The 24,398-nt window shown below is 46.4% G+C and overlaps 1 protein-coding gene across 1 annotated transcript in view; it reads left to right on the top strand.

Moving 5' to 3' along the window:
* Window positions 1-24,398, top strand: part of LOC147636009 (uncharacterized) — a 204,395-nt gene that overhangs the window by 123,422 nt on the left and 56,575 nt on the right. The window contains exons 9-11 of the mRNA XM_086801453.1: window positions 10,807-10,925; window positions 16,809-16,998; window positions 17,114-17,197. Of these exons, the coding sequence (XP_086657579.1) occupies window positions 10,807-10,925; window positions 16,809-16,998; window positions 17,114-17,197 (393 nt within the window). The remainder of the gene's footprint in view (window positions 1-10,806; window positions 10,926-16,808; window positions 16,999-17,113; window positions 17,198-24,398) is intronic.

Genomic DNA, 24,398 nt, shown 5'->3' with positions numbered 1-24,398 from the left:
CTGGTGTGAGGATGTGCGAATCTGACCAATAGCACATCGTACTGCATGAGACAAGTGTACATCCATGTAACTGGGTCTGATCACAAAACCATCTGGTGTGAGCTGAAGAAAATGCTCTCTGTAGAAAGCCATCTTCGTGCCCAGCTCCTCAGTCGGCTGTATCCATGTCCTCCTAATGTCCAGCTGAACTAAATCCCGACGGATGAGTCTGGTAATCTCTGTCCGTGTGAGAGTGAGAGAGGGTGCCTCCAGAGAATACTGGAAGGGAGGCAATCTGTCCATGCTAAAACCATGTGCCTGGAACCAAGATGTCATCTGTCCATACCAACAAGCCGTGTCTCCCTGTAAAGCTAACTGTCGGGAGGACTCAAGGGCGAGGTGTGCATATCTGTCTCGGGGGAGATCCCACAAGCCATGTATGTAGGCGACTGATCTCGTAAGAGCCTCAATCACCAGAGGGGCAACCGCCAGCTCTGCTCGAATAATCTCATGAGGTACCAAGGCCTTGGCTCTAATAATCCTAGCAATCATAGATACCAAAGGCCTCTCCATACCTCTCCACCCGCCTGCGCTGTGATGGCCCACTGAAGGTCCCCATATCTGCACTCCATAAAGCATAGCTGATGTCACTAGAGTGTCAAAAAGCCAAAGTTTCATTCGAGGTTCCTGAAACTGAACCTGCAAACACATCCTCTCCAAACCACCCAGGGGTGCATGTGCTCTAGTCAATCTAGTCTCTGCTGCTCTCCTCATCGAAAACACTGGCCCACTGAATACTACCCCAAGATATGTATATGCATCTGTATTCTCCACAATCTCCTGCCCATATGTAAATGTGGGAGGTGATCGCCTAACCCACTGTGGTGTGGTGTTAAACACCATAACCTTGGTTTTGCCAAGGTTGACAGACAATCCATTATCATGTGCAAACTCATGTAAAGCATCCAGATGACGCTGCATACCCTTAGGGGAGTCAGAGATCAACACAATATCATCAGCATATAACAATAGTGGGATCCATGTACCTGCTAGCTGGGCTCCTCTGTCCCCCAATCTCTCAATGTAGTCAAAAGCCTCATCCACATACATACCAAACAATGAAGGAGATAACGGGCAACCTTGCTTCACTCCTATAGTGGAGTGAACCAAAGTAGAGACCCCCTCTGGGGTGCGTACTTGCCATAATCCCCCATATGAGCTCTGTGGGTACCCCCATCTCCTGTAATCGCCTCATCAATCTGGCTCTAGGCACTGTATCAAATGCTTTGCGGAAGTCCACAAAGCTACAATAAATCCGTCGCCCATGCGACCTGCCCTCCTCAATAATGGCCCGCAGAGTCAAGATGTGGTCAAGAGTAGAGAAACCTCTCCTGAACCCTGCCTATCCCTCTGCTCGAATGCCCTCTCTTTGCCCGTCTACTCAACTGCTGCTCAAGAATGGATGCATACAATCGTGCTAGTGTGTGACCAATCATAATAGTGCGATAATTCCCTGGCTCCATAGGGTCCCCTGACTTGAAGATAGGCACGATGGTGGACATACTCCAAGTCTCGGGTAAGCCTTCACACATAGCACTATTGAACATCACTGCTAGAAGCTCTGCCAGCATGTCTCTTGCATGAATAAAGTGCTCAGCGACCAATCCATCATGATCATATGCTCTCCCAGTCTTCATCCTATCAATGGCCTTCCTTACCATCTCTGCGGTAAAGAAAGTACATGTCTGTGGGCATGGTGCTGGCGGGTCAGGAAAAGGTGTCTGTCCAGGAACTGTATATAGAGATGCTGCATAACTACCCCAGACCTCTGTAGAAGTGATGGCCAAAGCAGGGGAGGACTCATGAAACAAACGCCAAGCCTCCCTCGAATCCTGGCTCAAGAACAACTGGTATAATTCCTGCTCTAGCTGAGCAAGGAAGGCCCGCTTCTTCCTTCGCACAAGGCGCCGGAAGGCAATACGTGACTGTCGGTGAGTAGTGACTCCCAAAGCAACCTCCCGTTGCAGTCGGGCTCTTGTCTCTCTGCACTCCTCATCATACCAGCTGTTCTGGGGCATACACCCAAAACGCTGTCTCTGTCAAGGCTGAGTATGTGGATATGCCTCTCTCGCTGCATCTTGTAAAGTCTCTGTGAGTATATGGGTCAGCTCCTCCAAAGGTCTCCCTGGCTCCTCTGTGTACAGACGTCTATAAATCCCATCTCTGTAGACAGCATCAGTCTCTGAAGTAAAAGTATATCGAGTGTGATCTGCCCCTCGTGTCCTCTGAGCTGTGGTAAAGTGAAAAGAGATGGTCAATGTCAACAATGCATGATCCACTACTACCCCAATGGGCCGAGATCCACCAACTGTGAAGTCCTCAATGCATGAAACAAAGCTCAGCATAGCCATAACATAATCCATTGTGCTAGCACCATGTCTATGTGGAAAGCAAGTAAATCCAACTGCTGACGGAAACCTCTGCAAGCCATTAAGTATGGCCAACCCATGTGCAGTCCCCATATCTACGAAATATCTCCCATACTCTGTGCACTCCACATCCTGTGAGCGTCTGTCTAATCCCATATCCAGAGTGTCCCGCTCTCTTAGCATCTCCTCTGAGGTATCATAAAAGGCCGTCTGGCGGTTGCCCGTCCGGGCATTAAAGTCCCCTAACAGGATGATGTCTCCATCCCTAGAGAACTCTCATATGTCATCATCTAGCACAGAGAAAGGAGATTGCCCTCTAGGTGCTGCATATGTCGATGTATTAGGAGCAAAATAGCATATGGCAATATACAGGAATCTGCCTGTGTCAACCCTCAGTCTCACCCACATATATCTGGCCTGATCATCTCTCCGAACGATGTGTAGAAGGTATCATAAAAGGCCGTCTGGCGGTTGCCCGTCCGGGCATTAAAGTCTCCTAACAGGATGATGTCTCCATCCCTAGAGAACTCCCATATGTCATCATCTAGCACAGAGAAAGGAGACTGCCCTCTAGGTGCTGCATATGTCGATGTACTAGGAGCAAAATAGCATATGGCAATATACAGGAATCTGCCTGTGTCGGCCCTCAGTCCTCACCCACATATATCTGGCCTGATCATCTCCTCCCTGAAAAGAACTGCCACCCCCCCTGATCCTCTACTATTGTGTACCGATCTCGTCCCTACTCTACAAGCTGTCTCCCATCTGCATCCTGTCACCTGTGGCATCATCTGACCAGGGGCCTGGTGAGTCTCCGAGTAGAAGACTATATCTCTATCTCTAAAGCTGTCCTCAAAGGCACCTACATCAAGTCTAAGGGATCCATTGCAGTTCCAGGGTGCCAGCTTTAATTTGGTCCCATAGGTCTTGCACCGTCATGTAGAGCGTCGCTCCACGATGACCACCCTCCCTTCTCTATAAAATGCTATCTTTCCCTTTTCTCTTGCTGCCCTAATCTCTGGCATGACTTCCTTCATATGTGCAAGCTCTGAAAGAGGAAGATCGTCACCAAGAAAAATGCTTGTATTCTTTAAAGTGGGTCTCCTCTTCAAGAACTCCTTCGCCTCAATAGAGGGGAAGCGAAGTATGAGAGCTCTTTCCTTTGATGTTTCCCCGTTGCCTCCACTTTTTTTGCCCACTCTCCAGGCTTTTGCGTGTGCCGGACTGTCAATCCCCATCAACACCATAAGCTCTTTCACCTCCTCTTCAACTTTATCCCCGTCTTTAAGGCCGGTAATCCTCACATGCAAAGCACGTGTACATCTTCGTTGTTCCTCTTCCAAAGTCATGTTAATGATTGTAGGTGTAGGGGTTGTTATCTCCTTACCTTTACCCTTCTTGGCGACCTCTATCCACTTCTCCGCTTCATCCATCTTCCTTTGAGTCTTGGTGATGACTTCCACCCATGAGGAAGTCTTTGCTTCGTGTTGCTTCTCTTCTTCCTTAATTGCCCGTACTTGTTCCTTGATAACCTTGAGCTCTTCTATCATGGATGGCTGAATTTCACCTTCTTCAAGTCCACCATTTGCCTTAGCCTCTGCAAGCTCCCTCTGAAGAGCTGAAATTACGCCTTTGAGCGTGTTGACTTCCCCGTGAAGAGAGAGAGAGAGAGAGAGAGAGAGAGAGAGAGAGAGAGAGAGGAAAACAGAAAGTTCTGTAGGAAGCCAGCTTGTTGTTTGGATTGAAGAATCTGCCTAAAGTAAATGTCAAGCTGGAAATAAGGCTCAGAACACCTTGTTTCAATCTTACTTTGATTGCCTTTTTTTCCAAATAAAATGGCACAATAAAACGGGCTTGTAAGTCAGGTTGCATTTACTTTTTAATCAACTACTTCTTAAACATATGGATCCTCTTTGCTGCAGATGTGACAGTGGAAAGGGTTCTTAGTAGAAACACATATATTATGGAGGTTTTTTCTGAGTGGAACAAAGCCTCATTGCCTCCATTGGAGAAAGATTCACGACTCATTGCCAAAGCAAAAATGCTTTTTGAGAAGCATGTATTGTGCTTACCGAGCACAAATGTAGGACACTTTGACGAACATCATCAGCAAGATAATGGATTTGGGGCAGAGACAGACCCAAGTAAAACTGAAATGCTTTTCAAAAGAAAGATTTTCATTGAAGATTTGAGCACCCTTCCCCAGGATGTCCAAAATGCAGTCCAAAACTTTGACTATGTACAGGCCAGTATCAATAAGGATGATGTTTTCAGAGGGGGGGGGGATGTTATTTTCTGAAAAAACTAATAAAAGATTTAAAAGAGTTGCATACAAGGTTTTTGAAATGTATTTATAAATGTTCGTAAGTTTTTGCTCTGCCATATGCAACTCTACGTATCCAACACAAATGAATAAGAATAAATGATCAAAATGCTTCATCAAGAAGGAGACTTCTATCAACATCTTAGAGAATATGAAGTTTCAGGTCAAGAGAGACAGCGATCCCCTCTGCAGACCTGTTTCCACCACCCCCCCCACCCCCTGCGCCCTCCCTGTCCCCTATCTCCTCCTCAGTGCAGATTCGCACTGCCGCCCCTGCCCCCTTTGCCTTTGTGCCGCCTCCCTTTCGCCCGTCTTTCTGCACTACCCTCCTGTGCTTTTGTTCACCCCTTCCCCCTGTTTCGCAAGCGCCGACCTCTGCCGCCCTTTCGTGCCTCTCCTGCCCCCTTTGACACCAGCGCCGTCTCCCCTCCCATCGCCTGGTTGCTGCCCCTGCACCATGTGCAGGCCACCCTTGGCTTCTCCTGCCTTCTTTGTCCTCCTTGTCACCTCTCCTCCCAATTGCCACACCTCTTCTCCTTTGAGCCCCTCGCTGCTTTTCGAGGCTCCTCCTCCACTTGCTCCTCCCTCAGCCCTAGATTTCTCTTCCACCCGTCCTCATCTTCTGAGCACAGGTGTTAGCCCGGGTTGTTTTCCTTTTGGCATGAGTCGGCTTCTCTGGTCCTTACCCCTTCGGGAGGACTCCATGGCAGCTGCTCCGTCATCCCGGACCAAGGCCGCTGTCCCTTGCTGTTATATGCACACATAATGTGCATATAACATAACACTTGCCCATCTTTTTCCGAAGCGGACCTCTAGCTCCTCGCACATCGAGAGTCGCCTTGCTAGAGGTCATCACCTTGGTTAGCAAGATTGTGGGTAGCCACGCGGTGTGTGAACAGCTTAGGGGTCTTCTGTAGGCTAGCGTCATTGGCGAGCCGGGAAAGATTAGTGATATTCATCCTCTTAGGCGCAGATATTACCTGACTCACCTGCAGCATCAGATGGAGTCATGCACCTGAGCCCCGTCGCACTAGAAAGGCCCTTTGCGAGGTGGCATCACAGCTTCGACCTAGCATCCGATCCCCTGGCAAGCCTCTAGGGCAGAGTGGCGTGGTGCGCTAGCCTGGCGGCCCTAACAGGATACGGTTATGTCATAGAACCATTTTGAGCATTTCTCTCAGCAGCCCCCAGAGGGTGATGCATCCCCCCCCTCCTCCTTGTTATGTTCTTAGACCTGACGCTAGTTCCCCCTTTCTGAAGATCGTTACCTTGTCATGATCCTCTGCCCATGATGTCCAGACACCTGTGAGATCTTTTACCCATTCCACACCTCTGGTGGACTCATCCCCTCAGCCACCACCGCCGCCACCCCCTTTAGGAGTCCCCCTGTTCCTCCAACCAAGTCCCTCCACCTTCTCCTGCAACCCCTCCCCTGCCCCTATACCCGAGTGCCATGGTATATCCGCAGATTGCATGGCCAGAATGACTATTGTTTCTCATCAATGCCACAGATTTTTTCAGATCCCTTCATTTTGGAGCCCCTCTCTCCACATGCAAGGGATCGGGTTTGGCAGCACAGGAGAGAGTTCCTCACCCCCCCCTGGGTGCGGCTCCCCAGACCTTATTGATGACACCCTTTACCTCAGAGGAGCTGGCCGAGGCTCTGCAGGCACTCCCCTGGGGCAAATGCATTGGGGAGGATGGTCTTCCGGTCTCCTTATTTCTTCATCACTGGGATCTCATGGAAGGCAGCTTTGAAGCCGCTTTCAATGAGATTATGGCCACAAGCTCAACGCCAGAAGGTTGACTGAGGGTTTGATCCATTTGATTACCAAGGAGGGTGGAGATAGATTGGAGGTTCGGCAGTGGACGCCCATCAACCTCCTATGGACCGTCCAAAATTTGTAGCCAAAACCATCAGTGGGTGCTTCATCCTTTCCTCCCCGACTTGAGACATGGCATGCAGACAAGTTTTATTCAGGATCGGAGTATTGTGGAAAACATCTTCACTTTTTGGGAGGTGATTGCCTCGGCCCGTTTGAGGCATCAGGATTTGGTAGTTCTCCTTATTGATTTTGAGAACTCCTGCGAGAGGGTGGACTGGGGCTTTCTGGAGGGGACTGTGCCGGATGGGATTTCGAGTGGCATGAGTTCAAGGGGTTTCTAGACTCTATTCGGCCTCTCATAGTTAGGTGCTCATCTAAGGGGCCCGAGGTGACAGATTTCCTCTGTCATTCGGTCTAACAGGGCTGCCCTCTCACGCCCTTCCCTTTCTTGTTTATAGCCGATGTCATGAGTAGTTTCCTCTCTGCCCCAAAAGACCAGTTTACAGGGGTTGCGCCTACCTCTCTGCTTATAGGAGGAGCTTCTTGGTTCAGAGTTTGGGGATGATAGAGCAGCAAACCTGTCAGGAGATGTGAAGAATCTCCAGAGGTTTGCCAATGCGATAGAGATCTTTTGCCATGCATTTGGTGCACAGATCAATTGCCACAAGTTGTGTGGATTTTGGGTTGGCTTCTTGCCCGCATGGACTTGTAGGCCAATTGAGGCTTTTCAGTGGATATCGAGCGGCACTCCTGTTTGTTATCTCGTTATTTTGGATGCCAAGTTGGTATTGACATTTCCTTGGAGCAACAACTAATTCTTCTTCTTTTGAGCATTCAGAGGAAGTTGTTATATAGGTGTTCATCCAGGCTTTCCTTAGCTGGCCAAGTCGTGGTGGCAAACTAGGTTTTTCTTGCCACCATGTGGTACATCACTTCTTGTCGGGCCCTTACCCGGGCATGCATTGGTCAGGGTCAGCGGTTGATTTGCAACTTCCTTTGGGCTGGTAGTGATGGAAGGCCTACGCGGACCAAGGTGGCCTGGAGAGTGAACATTTAACCTCACCTTCGAGGGGAACATTGGCATCATTGATCCCTCTATTCAGAGTCGCCCTGGTGGGCAAGTTGATCATTTGTGGACTTCTTCCGATTGGTGAACCCTGGAAGGAATTTCAGCCGAGATCCTAGCTGGCACCCTTATTCTGGGTGGTCCGTGGTCCCAGAGTCTGAGATGGATCCTCAAATGTAGGCTCGTGGCTTTAGCTCACCATTAGAGGACATATTTGCAGCCAACCTCCTTCAAGCTTGGGACCACCTCAGACTGGCCCTTCTGTAGTCCTCCCCAGCTTCAACAACACAGGAGCTCAAGAACCCTTAATATGGAACTCAAGAACCCTTAATATGGAACCCTTTGGGCTGGTTACCTACTAGTGGTCACGTTTTGGGTGCTTGTCCAGATGCGTCGTGGGGAGCTCTAAGCATGGGCACAGTGCAGCCCCTCAAGGATTGGTTACTTTTTAGACAGCTTTCCCTGGACACCCAGGCGAGGAGCCTTGTTGGGATATGAGGCAAGGACAGACTTAGCCTTGACATGGACTCTTCCACCCCCCTCTAGTGGCTTACCCCGATCCCGGACCCTCCTCCCCTCTAGTGGCTGGGAGTGTTCACTAGACATGACATACCTTTGGCGGTGCATGGTATTGACGAGAGTTTTGCCTTCCTGACTTATTCTATTGGACCTCATGGGAGACTTGGAGTAGAGCCCCCATCCGAGGATCTCAATGGATGCACTCTGCAGAGAGTGCGGGTGATTGGTTTCAACGAGCATGGTTTTTACATCAACCCTCCACTGGGCAAGGTGGCCAGAGAGGGCTTTGGTAGTTATGGGTATGGGAGGGCTGTCGGCTGACACCCGTTCGGTGGGATCAAGGAGAGTGGACTTGGCAGGATCCCTTTGCTAGAAAGGAGGCTCCTGACACCTCCTCCTTTGCTTACACATCATGGCTGGGCCGTAGGATTCCAATGCTTGAGATTGAGGGCACTCCAGCAGTAGTAGGGCAATAGCAGTCCTAGGGCCTCCCTCAGTTTCTTTCAGGTTTCTAGAAGAGGTTGTGGGACAGTTTATGGAAGATTACTCTCATTTTGTGGTAGTTACCCTACCGGAGCCTAGCGGTTCTTACTTGGTTGGCCGTCGGAGGTACATTCCGAGAGTCACCCCCCAGAGACATTACCTTTGGGATTGCCCGAAGGCTTAGCAAGTTTGGCAAAGGATTCTCCACATCTTCACCATGGACCGGTCCCCCCCCGCACAGTTATTGGGGCACAATTGCTTGGGCCACTGAGGCTGAGGCAACCATGGCATATGAGGAGGATGGGTGGGGATTGACATTGCAGGTTTCTCATCATCGGATTTTGACAGCTTTAGTTCCGGTTCCTTCTTCAGTTCATTGGAGAGATGAGAGATTTGTAGCAGTACTCGTGCATGGCATATTTGGCAAGCTTGGTGTAGTGAGGCCATCGAGGGCACCCCCACCCCATGAGTGGAGTCCATCCGGAGAATATGGTTTGATACCATGGAACCACCAACTCAAGAAAACAGCCCTCTTTGCTCGGGTGGTCATAAGGGTGTGAATAATATCTCCCCAAATGTTAGAGATGCACATACGGTGTGCCCTTGATCACCTCTGCATGTGTGGGTCTCCATATCTGCCAAGCAGTGATGTCACAATTCCAAGAAGTGTCAAGATCTCCAAGGGAATGAGTAGGGTGTGACCTGATAGAATGCACAATGGAAGATGGAAAGTGGAAACACAGGAGAGAGAGTGAGAGAGAGAGATGGAGAGGAAACACAGGTGTATACCTGATCTCAATATCACCAAACAAGAATACAAGTCTCGAGCAAGAGGGGAAGAAGGCCTCGTATGTGAGGTACTGTAGCAAGCTAATATACAGAGGCACTAAGGCATGCAAGAGGCACAAAGCAAGCAATTCCCAAGAATCAGCAACAACAAACAAGTGATGCATGTGAAAGGATCACACCTCATAGGGAAAACACCCTCCTTTCTCTGCAAACACTGCAAAGAACACAGGCTCGGACAAAATAAACTCTGCTCAGGATCTCTGAAAAGATCACTACTCTCCTCCAAAATCTGTAAACTCCTGTCATAGAAGAAAGTCTCCACAGATACAAATCAGCTCCAGAAAATTGATCCTCAAGTGAAGTAGCTGGAGATGGGCCCCCTCTGAGTGTAGAAAACTCCTTTGGGAAGCAAAATGCAGCCAAAACACTGCTGTCCAGCAAAAAACAGCACACTGGAGAAGAAAATGCAGCCAACTAGAGGGCTGCAAACCTGAAAATTCAGGCCGACCAGCTTCCACACCTCATATGAGGAAAAACGCTGAAGATAAGGTACCTTTGGGTCCAACTGAAGAAGCCCGGGTGAAGGTAGAGCTACCAGCAGAATCAGTCCAGAAAACGCAGCAAAACAGGGCTGGAAATCTGAAAACGCAGAGGTAAAAGGGGCAATAGATAGGGCAGATTCTGGAAACGCAGAAGAGAAAAGGTAACCAGCCTCAGTCTGGAGTGTGGATTCTGGCAAAATAAAGCCTACCCTGGAAGAAGCCTCTACCAGGTAGGCCTACATACTGGAAATGTTATGTCAATTCAGTGGACAATGTTGCTAGGAGCCAATCCCGCACTTGACAGTGGGCAGGGACAGTCCATAGATCTGGATGATGAGGTTGTGCAGAGTTTCGTGTTCAATGTTGCATTGGAGTGTCTGGAGCTCGTCTTGAGAAAAATTGTGCAGTGCAGGCAGCGAAAGTGTGGACAGCAGAAGCATAGGCAGCGATGCCAGAGCAGGCAGGAGCAGGGTAGAGAGGGCAGCGCGATAAGTGAGGGGCAGGCAGAAAAGGGCGCAGGTGTGTGCAGCTCAGATATGGGGAGCTCGAACTCGTCTTGTTTTTCTTGAGAGCATCGAAAGTTTATTTTGTGCTATTCAGGATCCCTATTCAGAAAAGTCTTTTGTTTGTAAGCATTTAGCCTGATGTATTCTTTGTTTAGTGATATACTCATCTTTTTACTTGGACAGCATTGCCTTCCATTGCTAGATTCATGAGCTCATCTATGCTTGCACACTCATCTTAATTAAAGATGACATTGTGCTAGAACATAGCAAGAACAGGACATGGTTTATTTTTTAATGTAAAATGTAGACCATTGAATAGTGACTGTAATTTTTGTCTGTTACAGACTGTCAGAGATGTTGCGTTTGGAGTATATCCTGTTGAAGAACATGATGCAGTGATGCTTGGCGCTTTACAACTCAGAGCTGATTCAGGTTTCTTTGAAAATTTGGAGGATGCACTTACGTAAGTCTATTCAAGACTTCACTTTATTTTTAAATGTTTGCCTAGTAATCTAGTGAAATTGTGCATCTTTTACAAGCTTGGAGGAAACTCCGAGAACATCGCCCTCCCACACCTATCACCCACCGGACACATGGCACTCTTATGCACGCTCCCTCTTATCATATCCCCATCAGCCACCTCTACCCCCACCACCAGATCCCCGCCCCACCACCTCCATCTTCTTCACAAAGGGCATGGTTGTCAAGGCCATCCATAGGCTACGTGGGTGCACCCAGAATCTATAGGGACTCACTGCTACATCTCACATGTCGATGATACCCTAGCGCCCCTACTAGCCTACATGCTCAATAGATTCGTTTGTGAAGGATTTCCACCATCTTGGTCTGCTAACACCATCACCCCCATCCTCAAAGCTGGAGATCCACTTGATCCTAATAATTAAGGACCATCATGATTGGCCACACATTGGCAAAAATCTATGGATCGGTGCTAGTGGCAGAGCTTAGTTCATTCGCAGAGAGACAGGGATGCAGAGCCTCAAGATAGGCAGGCTTTCGGAGTACCCTTGACCACATCTTCACCCTCAGTGCCGTCATTGAGGAAGGTAGAGCACGACATTAGAGGATTTACTGTTGCTTTGTCTACACTCCATCCTGTCGATCATCACCTTTTCTTCCAACCGAGGACAGCAGGCCACAGTTAGCAGAACCAATTCCCATAGTGGAGCCCAGAGCCTTGGCTGCACCATCCTCTGCCCGGCCACACCCTCGAGTCACTACACACGACCGAGCCCGGCGCCCCCGACCCAGCCACATCCCACCCACGAGCTCTGTCGACTCTACTTATCTCTCCCATGCTGGATATCCTGGACGGGCCGCTCCCAATACCACAATAGTGACTTATTCAGCTGATTTTGAGAGAGGCTCATCGATATTGTTAGATTGATGCTTTAGATCAGGATTGTATATACATCAGTCCATCTCTGGACATCATCATATACATTTTGTTGTTGCGGTCTTCCTTTTTTCCATGATGATGAGATCCATGGACATCATTGTACACTTTTTGGTCTCATAGAAAACAATTTTTATTAAGTATGAAATAAGTCAGAAGACTCAAAGTACAAATACTCCATGCAAAGCAATAAAGGTGCCTGAAAGCACTAGGATATGAAGTCAAAAGATGTCTCAATTAAGAAAGGACAATTCATCCATTCTCTGAGAAAGCTTTTCCTCTTGGCTCTAGCAGGCCTAGAGGAGACTTGTACTCTGGTCCAAATGGACATTGAAGTGTTAACAATATCTCTCCAAATGCAACAAAGCATCTGTGACAATTGTATTAATCACCTGTGTGCATTTGGCTCTCCATATGTTGTGCGCAGTAATGCTGGCTAGTCTCCCAGACTGTTTCAACTGGAGTATGGGACACCCTGACCTGAGAGACTGGCACCTCATCCAAGTGGCAACACTTAATCGTGTGACGATTGATCTGGATGAATCTGCTATTCTCATAGAATACGTTAGAACCCGATTGGGTGAGTCAGGCAACTGAACCCCAAGTCATCAAGTGATGGATGATACAAAATCTATGAATCAGGCTGCCCATCTCGTACAAAATGATCCTTTTATGTGTACAGTCCCATAGATAATGCTGGATGGTCTCTGTATGTGCAGAGCAACATGGGCAAGAGGGGTGGTCTCAGAAATTGCCGTCCACTGATTAACTGGAATTCCCCATATGTGCGTGTCGTGTTTTTTTTTTTTTTTCAGAAAGAGACTTCTATTAAGTATGAGAAAAACATACAACAATCACAGCTATAAGCCGGAAGAGAATAGAATCACCGCAATATGTAAGGTGATTTCAACCACTGAGGAGCATCATGATGCCATGTACGACCTGTGGTACTAGAGGAAAAGAAGATGCCATGGTCCCATTCCCGCATAAATATCACACGCTTCGCCTGCGCAGAACGAGAGGGCCCGTGAATGCGAGCCCAAGTAGCCATAAGAGTGTGGATGATATCACCCCATATAGTACTAATGCACTGAGACCCAAAAATCTCGACACCCTCAATAGCCTCCGTGCATCTAGCTCTCCAGATCTGCCATGCTGTAATATTGGCAATTATCTCCCAACTGGTGTCAATCCTTTGTCTAAGGGGTGTATAATCAGAGTGAGGAACATCCTGCAATAAACCATGCTGGGCAATACCTCTACGAATGAAAAAAACAGAAACTGTACCACTGCCCTCATAAAAAAGTTGCGGACCGGACTGGGAGAGCCAAGCAACTGCCCCCCAAGTCACATGCATGGCTCAGCCACTCAATTTGCCCATAAGTTGGGCTACAGGACCCCAAATCTGCTGTGCAATGCTGCACCCCCATAGACAATGTTGTACGGACTCAGAATCTGCCGCACATCTAGGATAGGAAGGTGCTACACCGAAAACTAATCTCAACTGATTGGTGGGGAGACCACCATGTAAGAATAACCAAAAGAAATGAGAGATCTGGCTCCTTCTGTACGAGTGCCAAAGCCTATGCCAATATCTGTGCTGCATCACTGGAGAAATATCATAGCTTTCCCAATGAGGCCTGAGAGTAGGATCCTATGCATCTGTCGAGTGAGGAGAAGCGTGGCATGCCGAACAGTGAAACTGAATAAAGGAAGGCTTTTCAAAGGATCGAAGGCATCAATCCACTCCCACTCTCCTAGATCCCACTGAAGATATCTAATAGGACTGCCACCATATAGCCACAAACACCAAGAGCCATGAGTCACTATCTGAGGAGAAGGGTCAATGAACCAGTGCTTCCCCGAGTGACCAACAATCCTCACTGGACTAAGCCTAGTGTTTGGTATGATCTTGTTGGAAATAAGTGTACACTAGGTGTACTATTTCTCTAGTCTACATTTGTCTAGTCTTAAGTGTGTGCCATGTGGCACCTCTATAATTGTCCCATAAGTCAATCTACTCTATCTTGTACTTCTCATCTATATATTGTGGGTGTCACATCAATGAAAGTATCAATCTTGTGTCTTGTCTACACTCATCTCAAGGTAACTCTTTGTCTTTCATTTGTGTTCTTGTTTCATTTCTAGTCTGCTCTTGCTTTCATATTGTCTACATGGTATCAGAGCAGGTTTATCCTGGCTCCCCTCATCTTTGCCCCTGTTTCCTGTGAGCGATTGCCCCTCTTCTTGGTGCAGTCACTTGGTTCAGAACAGGCTGCCGCCTTTGCTGTTGGCCGCCGCTTAGCTGGGTGCTGCCCCTGCTCTTGGTAGTCGACCTGCTGCTATAGCAGCCCAACAACTATCTGCCGCCACATTTTTGGGAGCTGCCTCACGTTTTTTTTTGTGTCTCACCGTTTCTATATGTTCGCTTCTGTCCTCTAGTATTGCACATGCAGCTCGTCATATCAGTAAGCAACCCGCCGGCCTGAATTTTCTGTCCGCCCACTTTCTTGCTGTCCACCCTGTTCAGGCTCATACAACCCGCTGTACTGTTGCTGCTCTCCTTTGGCTGCCTTCTTCATCGACTCAAGGGTGCGCATCATCTAGAAGCAGCTGCAGATCGACTTTCCTCCTAACGAGCTATTTGCTGCATTCAGTTTTGCCATCGCTTCCTCTTGAAGAGTCTACAAGGTACTGTGCATTGTCTCCTTCAGTTTGCTGGTCAGTCCTTTTCTTATCCTCATATCTGCAAACTGCTAGTTCCTCATGCTTTGATGGGCTGTCACATGCTATGGCCTTGACAAGTGGTGAGAGAGCTGGCTTCTAAAAACAGTTTGGATCTCTTCTTTCATTCATTTCTGCAATCTTGTAAGGGAATAGACACTGCCCTTGCATTTTAGCAAGAGGTAAGACCTTCCCACATGGCCTCTTCTACTCATTCTCTCATGTCTATCGACAAATTCAATGGGTCCAACTTTCATACTTGGCAAATCAAAATCAAGTGCCATCTTATGAAAGAAAGTCTTTGGGACGTTGTTCACCATGCTGCTCCCGAAGATTCCGACATTGAGCAAGTTATCACTTATGCTCCCACTGCCAAGAATGACAAAGCCTATGCTATCATCTTGCTCGGTCTTGGAGATGATTACATTCGACATACAGTCTGCTTCTCGAGCATGGATCACTTTGGATACCCTTTTTGGACCCCGCTCTAAAAACTCTAAGATTGCACTTATGATCTCATTCTTTGATCTATATATGCAGGAGGGAGCTACTATAGCCTCTCATGTCAATTATTTTCACAGTCTTATGGTTCAGCTTGCATCAGTGAAGTCCCCCATCTCCGAGGATATTGCTATTGCTGTGCTTCTCAAAAGCTTACTTGACACCTATGCTACTCTTGTCACTACCTTCAAGTATCACAATAATCCTACTCTTGAAGGTATCATCAATGCTCTCCAAGAAGAGGAAAGAACAAAACAACAAAAGGTAACTGACACTGCATTTTTAGCAAAGAAAGGAGGTTCTAAGGTAAGAAAGCCTTGCACCCATTGTGGAAAAACTAATCATATGGAGGACTGCTTCAAGGCTCATCCATGCACCATTTGTGGCCGTGATAATCACCGGGAGAAGGACTGCTACTCTAAAACCTCTACATCAGCCCCTGCATCTACCTCAGCCCATGTTGCTGCAGCATCTCCATCAGCAGATCTTGCTGTTCATTCCTCACATGATGAGGAGTGGGCTTTCTGATTACTTCACCTTTCTTGTCTACCACTTTGACCACCGATGATGTAGGTCAAGGGGTTCTAGTGTCTTACTCATTATGCTTTTTGACCTCTCTCTTGTCCCTACCCAAGAGGCAGAGATTGCCCTTGAGGAGGGGATGTCTTCAAGGTCCATCTGTTTGTCTACAGTCAGGTCTACAGTCAGTCTTCTGTCTATCTAGTCTTGTCTGTCTGTCTATTTGTCTATCAATCTGACTGTGTCTTGTTTTAGATCCATCTTGTCCCTATCCTTGTGAACCCATATGAGGATATCACTTGAGCAGGGGTGTCTCAGGATCTTTGTCTGTCATGTCTTTTGTCTTGTCTCTCAGTCTATAGGTCTTTATGTCTGTCTTCTAGCCTTGTCCATCTTGTCTTCTAGCTTGTCTCTCAATCCTTGTCTAGTCTCTCTATCTTGGTCTTATCTTTTGTCATGTCATAGTCTTGTCTTTTTGTCTTCCTCCTAGTGTCCACTTAAGGAGGGTGTTGGAAATAAGTGCACACCAGGTGTACTATTTCTCTAGTCTACATTTGTCTAGTCTTAAGTGTGTGCCATGTGGCACCTCTATAATTGTCCCATAAGTCAGTCTACTCTATCTTGTACTTCTCACCTATATATTGTGGGTGTCACATCAATGAAAGTATCAATCTTGTGTCTTGTCTACACTCATCTCAAGGTAACTCTTTGTCTTTCATTTGTGTTCTTGTTTCATTTCTAGTCTGCTCTTGCTTTCATATTGTCTACAGATCTCCTCCATACTACATCTCCTCAATCTCCCACCAGGCATGATAGAATACATGAGGAAATCTGTATCCTCTTGGCCTGGAAGAGCAATGACCTGCAAAGGTATGCCTATCCTCGAAAAAACTCCCAGCCAACTCGGATGATAGTCTCCGTGAAAGGTCCCAGAAAGCCACTCATGCGGAATAGCTACATCAATCTGATCAATACGAATGCGAGAGCCCCTAAGATGCTGAGTGGATGCAACTCTCCGATCCTCCGGAAGACTCTTAAAGGTCTTCCAAGCAAGAACTATGTATGCGCATCTCTCCCATCCTGACCATTGCATATAACGTGTTGTGTGTTTTTGGAGTTTTAAGGTTTAAAAAATCAAATGAATTCGAGAATCATAAATAATGGTATGCTACCTTTTTCTAATAGGGATGAAATGGTTCGGAAATTTGGACCCAAAATATATGTGGAAGGAAGTGAAAGAGAGTGGAAGGCTGCATTGCTGAGGACTGCTGCAGCACTTCCACATGAAGCCGACACTTCCACCTGCATCAATGACTATATAGATTTTTTACGAAGCCGTTGTACTCTTTATGGGTCTTGCTGGTATTATGTTGAGGTGAATAATGAATTGGCTAAGAATTATTTTTCAAGATTCTTTGCAATCATTGTGAGTAATTTTTGATGAGTTTTTTTTCTAGAAAAATTGTAACAAACACTTCAATTCCATGCAGCAAAAGGCTGATCCAAGGTTGCCACATGAGATGTTTGTGGCCATCAACACAGCAGGCGTCTATTTTGTTCAAATTAAAACAAAGGTTAGTTGCAATCAGAAGGCAATGGATTTCAACCATAGGGTTAGGTCAAGGTATGTCTCTTATGCATCTGATATAGTTGAGGGTTATGAATTGATATGGATCACGTTCCATGGGCATGTGTATATGCTGCACCAAAAGTAAGAAGCCCGATCCTCTTATGCACCATATGCATTGGTTCTTCTCCTTGCGATTTATGTATTGCCATGTATCTAACAAGAGCGCATGGGGACCTTCATATAACACCCCAAGTAAGAAATCGTCTTACCTAAGTGTCTGCATGATATCGATTACAAATCAGATACAACCATAAGCTACACCCAAATGCAATCTTGGCTTAGTCCACATCACAAATTATGCACGTCCCATACCATGCATCCTCGATCACCTAGATTTTCATTGATGTGACTAGCCAATAGGCTATCTAGTAGGTGAGCCCTTGGGAGGCCCTTCTTTGAAGGTCTTAGTCCCACCGAGGAATTTTCTTAAAATGAGCCACAACCCAGTAGTCCAGTTTACACTAATATGAATTGTCTGGTCTCAATACTTGCCTTGTTATGTCTGGACAATGGGACATAACATTCTTCCCCTTCATTTTAGAGGAAGATTGGGGAAAAAGAATCTAGAAATTGGCTTTTGGAGTGAAGCAATATTTTTCCAAGATGATGTCTCTACTTAATCAAGCACTCAGAAACATCTCTTACAAACTTGAACATCTCTTGTTAGCATACAAGGGATTCTTAGTAGCATAATGCTTAGCAATATCGTAAGCAAACTCTACCAACAGAAGATACTATTAGACATATGCATGCAACGTGTCCTCCATTGTTTGATTCACTTGCTATGTCTATTCATTGGACTCAGGATGCGCTTGTCAGGATGATAAGACGAGTGCATACTCAACTTAGTTTCCAATTTCTTGAATATCTCCTTCCAGAAATGTCCAGTGAATGTAGGATCTTTATCATTGACAATTTCAGTTAGCTAGCCATAAAGGCTAAACAACTTCTTGACAAACAAATGAGCAGTTTGCATGGTTGAGGTTTTTTTCTATCGCAGGAATAAACCTCGTCATTTTAGTGAGCCAGTCAACGATTACCCAAATGACATTATCCCCTAAAAACTAGGCAAACAGGTAGTGCCCCATCGTCGTGTTGGTGAAGGCGAAAAGGAACTATCTAGAGAATCCTATGGAAATGGACTTTGAGAAGGAGATTGTTGGTGAAACAAATGGCAAACGATTACCCAAATGGCGTTATCCCCTAAAAACTAGGCAAACCGATAGTTCCCCATTGTCGAGCTGGTGAAGGCGAAAAGAAACTATTTAGAGAATCCAGTGGAGAGGGACTCCGAGAAGTAGACCGTTCACGAAACGAACGTCATCTCTAATGCTGACCAATTGCAGGCTCAGAATGACGACAATGGACCGGGAGCATGTTGTTCCATGGACCATACCTACCTCTAGGGGAGTAAAAAACATACCTTAGGGTGTTGCATTACTTCATGTTTAGAATCGTCCAGCCCTTGCTAAGAGGCGTGAGCATGGGTAGACTCCAAATCTGGAGTGGCTGGTGCTTGGGGTGCAGTTATCTAACCGGTTGAGATGGTTGGATGCCTCAATATTGGCTTTCATGCTCAGCAGCAAGTTGGCAAGTTGTTCGGAATCCATGACAGAGAACTAGGAACCAGTGAGCAGAGAACCAAATAGGGACTCCCCCCCAATCTGACCTTGTACTCGTGGAAGCTAGGGGCTCTAGTCTATCCAAGCAATCACTTGGTGGAGACTCAAGAGGCGGCATATTATCAACCATATGATGCTTCTGCAAAAGCATCAAACTCCGAAAATTTACATGCCCAAAACGAGCATGCCATAGCTCTGCATCATGCATAGCAAGAGTGTGGGCAGCCACTGTATTTGTATCATAAGTACGCTTGTCAACACATAAGGGTGCTAGAAAGGGAAAAAAAATTCCGGGTTGGCTTGTATTGATGCTATCGGCCCATTGTGGCCACGATTGCTTTTTTGTTGGCTCACTGCTCCTTCAATGGACGACTGTCATGTGGCACTTGCATTTGCCCGCTCGTACAAGATGCATGTGCCTTGCTGCCGGACTGCTTCTACACCATGCATGGCTGTTGGTTTCTTGGGATATGTGACTTAAAGACCCTTAGGTGTGACACAAATACTTTTTTTGGCAAATATGATTTTTTTTTTAGAGAAGTGCCAAAACAATGTTCAGGTGTTGAGCACGCTTTATTAAAGGTTACTATAGACCAAGATGTCATCTAGAAAGACTACCATAAACTTTCCTAGATATGGATAAAACATAACGTTCATTATCCAATGGAAAGTTGTTGGGGCATTAGTGATTCCAAACAGCAATACCAAGAACTCATAATATCCATATCTAGTCATAAATGTAATCTTCTAGATATCATCCTCAAATATCCTAATTTGATGCTATGCCATTCTCAAATCCATTGTTGAAATGTATTTTGCTCCACAAAGTTGATTGACAAGGTCGCCCATTCTTGGTAGTGGATATTTAAATTTAATTATAAATTTATCAAGACTGTTGTAATCCACACACATTCTCCAAATGTCAACACCTTTCGTTTCCAATCCATGCCCACAATGTCTCTCTTGATACATGGGATCATCTGTCTCAAAAAGGGGTGCTTGAGCACTGGTAGTATGGGTATTGAAGTCTCCAGCAAGGAGGATATCCCCTAGTTTTGAGAATCTCATAATATCATCATATAGTGGCAGGTATGGGGACCTCCCACTGATGGCATATGTGGATGAAGATGGTGCAAAGTAGCACACCGCAAGGTAGATGTCAAGAGCTCTCTGTGTACTGATCCTCACCCATATGAACTGTGCATCCTCATCCTGTATGATCACTTGTATCACATGCTGTAGCTCCTCCCTATAGAGTGTCACCTCCTAGGTAGATCTTGGTTCCTTTCAGTGTGGCCCTTTTTTGCAAGAAGGCTGTGCGTGTTTCTCCTCCTTTATATTTTAGGAAGAGGCCTCTCCTTTGTAGGGTCCTTCCCTAGTGCCAGGCTTCCATGAAGGGGGAGGGGGAGGGGGGGTGGGGGAGTGCACCTAGTATTCCCATTTGTTTGCATAAGGCTTCACCATCCTCCATTGGTGAGCCTTCTACCTTCAGCCCTTTGATCCTCACATTGAGGGCCTTCTTCTTGCGACGCTTGTCCTCCACTAAAAGATCTTAACACTCCAAGGACTTCCATCGCGAAGACTTCCACTGTCATCAACTCTACTTACTATTGGTAAGCTTTTATGCTTAAATATGGGAGCAAAGTAGCAGGAGGGAGGAACCGGATTAAAAGATCACATACCCTGTGTAGTATTCTCTTGTCCTACGTGCTCTCTTGCAGATTGTTGCTACCATGTCTGGTGGAGCAATAGAGAGCAGATGGTAGGGAACATGGGCACTTGAGAGGGTAGTGTGGGTTGCAAGTCTACATCGACAACCACTTGTTTGCAATATTGTATTCATATGCATTGGTATGGAAATCTCGTCAGAAATGCCCATGACAATATGTACTTGATTCTCCCAAGATCCATATACTTTATTTGAGGGAGGGGTCGGCCATTCCGGCTCATTGTGTGTCTCTTGTCAATTCAGCAATTTACTTCTTGTATTTTGAGCAAGTGTCCATCAAATCTTAGTGTATTTAAGTGTATTGATTAGCATTGTGTTCAACCAAGTTACACCGACCACGCTCCGAGGGAGTCACCACCACTGATAGAGCAGTTATCTTATGTCGTGCCCGTCGGCCACGCCCGCCAGGATCCCAACCACGGCATCCTCACCATCGCCAGATCAGAGCCATTATTGCTCGGCATCGGAGGTGCCTACCTCGCTTCTACGACCTCTCCATTCTAGACAGTCCCATGGCGGAGATACTTGATCTAAGGAGAGGGCAACACTTCAACTGATCAACATACATGGATCTACCTGATATACATTTTTCAGTATTTTCCAGTATTTTCTACTCAGTATCATCTCGGAGTCTTACAGTTCTGTTCTTATAACTGTAGGACAATCAGTTTATTGTACTTTTTAGTCTCATTTAGTTGTTCTCTTTGATGAGACACCAACTTCAGATGTACTCTCAGTTTTGGTCTCATAGGCCACTATGGCCTCTTAGAGACGTTAATATATCATTTCATTTCATTTCATTTTCTACCCGCACCGCCCTGTTTTGGCTGCACACACCCGTTTCCGTCTGTGCTGAGCTGGCTTAGTCCGCGCTGCACGCAACCCTTCCCCCCCTCCTTTTTCCCCCTTGCTCAGGCCCCCAAGGAAGCAACATAATCTTCTCTTGTGCCCCTTTCCCATCTGCCTCCAGCCTGCCCACAAGGCAGCAGGGCAGCCCCTATTGGCCCCAATGGGATTCTCTTTGAACTACAGAATGTGAAAGGCCTTCCCCTCTCGACTTCGTGCATCGCGAAGACGAAGGACACAGAGGATCATGACTCAGTCCAACAAATGGGACAGATTACAGGGACATTTAAAGAAAGCGATGGACAAGCTGGACGTCCAAGCAAACGTGAGTTCAAAACCCAACAACGAATTCTTACCAGAGATGTGCTAAAGACCATCAGGGATATATTGGTGTTCCACGATGACCACCAGGAGAAAGAGATAGCTGTGCCCTGAGAGGAGATGGCAAAGATGAGGGAACAACATGGCAAGCAGGTGGAAACCCCGTGAGCGAGAGATTTCAGCTCTCAAACAAGCCGCCCAAGAGCATAAAGAAGAGGCCCAGAAATTCACGGAAGCAATTCACTATCTTAAAAAGAAAGAGAGGGAAATCAGCCCATCTCTACTTTCAAAGGTTGAAGAACTCAAAACCCAAAAAGACCAGAAATTACAGCAAAAATGAGAGCTATTTTGCTGAATTTCAGTCATTGGGAGTGAATAGGAGAGTGATTAGCACTTGGAAACACTAGTGGAAGCTTGGAAAACACCCTAGCAAGTTGGGTATGGCTATGGAGAGCTTGGAAATGGAGAGAAATGGTGGGAAAACAGAGTTTTCAGCCTCCAAAAATCTTCATGAAGAGAAAACACAAATTTTCTCTTAATAAGTAAGTGAATTGGGGTCCAATCAGGTGAAGGGACATGGGGAGATGCCCATTTATGAGTAAAAGGGGAGGATCAGGTCCTGGACATTGAGTCTTGTCCGCCTCGAGACTTCAGTGAGTGTGAACTTGGAAGCGGTCATAATTTATAAGTGACTTTTGGGCGCCCAAACTTTAATGAAGTGGGAACGCACTCACTTATAAATATTGGCTAAGTCCTAAGGGCTATTTGAGCCTAGATTGGGTAATACTTACCACCTGTTCACATGCCACACAACCATGTCAGCATACAGTTTCACACACACGGTTCACGGCCAGGCGTTCCCTTACCCGGAACTACACATTGGTCAAGCAAGCATGAAAGCAGCATGCAATTTCAATTGCAAGCAAGCACATAAAGATGCTATGCAATGCAGCATTGGTATGGACAATTCATGAGACTATACCAAAATAGACGTGCTCCAGGTAAGTACACGAGGTACCAGACCCAATGAAACACCAATCCACCAAGCATTTCCAGGCATGTACAGGGAGGCGCAAGTCCCAACGGAAAGCCAAGTCTACAGTATCACATTAGTGGCATCAATCCCCGGCATAAACAACTGCCATGGACACCAGTCGAATGTACATACATAATAAGAAAGCATGGGTGGACCAATTGGGTGGCCAAATGGTGACATCCCCCCCGGCTTCTAAACAGTTGTCCGCAACTGAAAAGCATCCAAATATGTCTGAAGCACATGTGGGCAATCTTTGAAGAACTCTTCATCTACCCATTTAGCATCAATGGGAAGATAGTTCCTAAACTTCACATGGTAACGCCTCACAACTTTGCCTGCAGGAGCAGCAAGCTTGCGTTCCTTGTGATACACAATCTGCTCTGGCTGCAAGATCTCCTCAAGCTCATCCACTTCTGGTGGATCCTCAATGACCATTTCACTGGGCTCCGGCCCTACATACTTGCGAAGGAGACTCACATGAAAAGCATTGTGTATGTGCCAATGACTAGGTAATGCCAATCTGAAAGCCACTTCATTGATCTTCTCGATCACTCGAAAAGGCCCATAGTACCTGGTTGCAAGCTTAGGATATGCACCCTCTTTCCCCGGCCTCTTTGCAAGTCTTGCTTTCTCAAATTTCAGCAATACCCAATCATTCTCTTTAACATCCAATTGCCGTCTATGCTTGTCGGCAGCCTTTTTATGCTTGTCTTGTGACCTTGCAATGGCTGTCTGCACCTGAGTAAAAGCAATATCCAAGTCTCTTACATACTCATCAGCAGAGCTGGCAAATATCTCATCCTTTGTGCGAAGGATGGGTGGCAAAACCACCTTACCATAAACAATCTCAAACGGGGCGTTTCCCGTAGATGCATGCACCGTGTTGTTGTGTGCAAATTCCACAAGCGGTAAGTACTTCTCCCAAGAAGACTTCTGATCCGCCACATAACATTTCAAGAGATCCAACCTCACTTTGCCCATCCGTTTGATGGTGATAAGCTGATGAGAAGTGCAATTTGGTGCCCGTATTATCAAATAAGGCCCACCAAAAGAGACTTGTAGTCCTGGGATCTCTATCCCCCACAATGGACTTCGGCATTCCATGATGTTTGAACACTTGTGCAAGATATATTTTAACCATATGCTCAGCTTTGATGGTCTTTTTGACCGGCAAGAAATGAGCTTGCTTGCTAAACTTGTCCACAATTGTCCAAATTGCATCATTACCCTGTTGGGTACGTGGCAAGTCCATAATGAAATCCATTGTAATACTTTCCCATGGCTGCGTGGAAATAGGCAATGGCTGAAGCAAACCTGGTGCCTTTTGCCTATCAAATTTGACTTTTTGACAGGTGATACATGCACGTACATGTGCCTCTATGTCCTTCCGCATATCTGGCCAAAAGAAATACCGCTCAATCATGTGCGTAGTAGGCATTATGTCTCTATGACCAGCATATGGAGGAGCATGACACTCATCCAAAGCCTTTTGCCTCATGTCAGACACCACACATAGGCAATTATCTTTCATGAAATAACCCTCTTTGATCACATATGAGGCATGTGCATGACCAGCCATCAAATCAGCCCA

This window comes from Cibotium barometz, chromosome 8 (assembly GCF_041138505.1).
Source record: "Cibotium barometz isolate CiBa-2024 chromosome 8, ASM4113850v1, whole genome shotgun sequence".
Lineage (NCBI taxonomy): Eukaryota > Viridiplantae > Streptophyta > Polypodiopsida > Cyatheales > Cibotiaceae > Cibotium > Cibotium barometz.
Note: the sequence above shows the minus strand (reverse complement) of the source record. Positions and strands in the feature narration are given on the sequence as shown.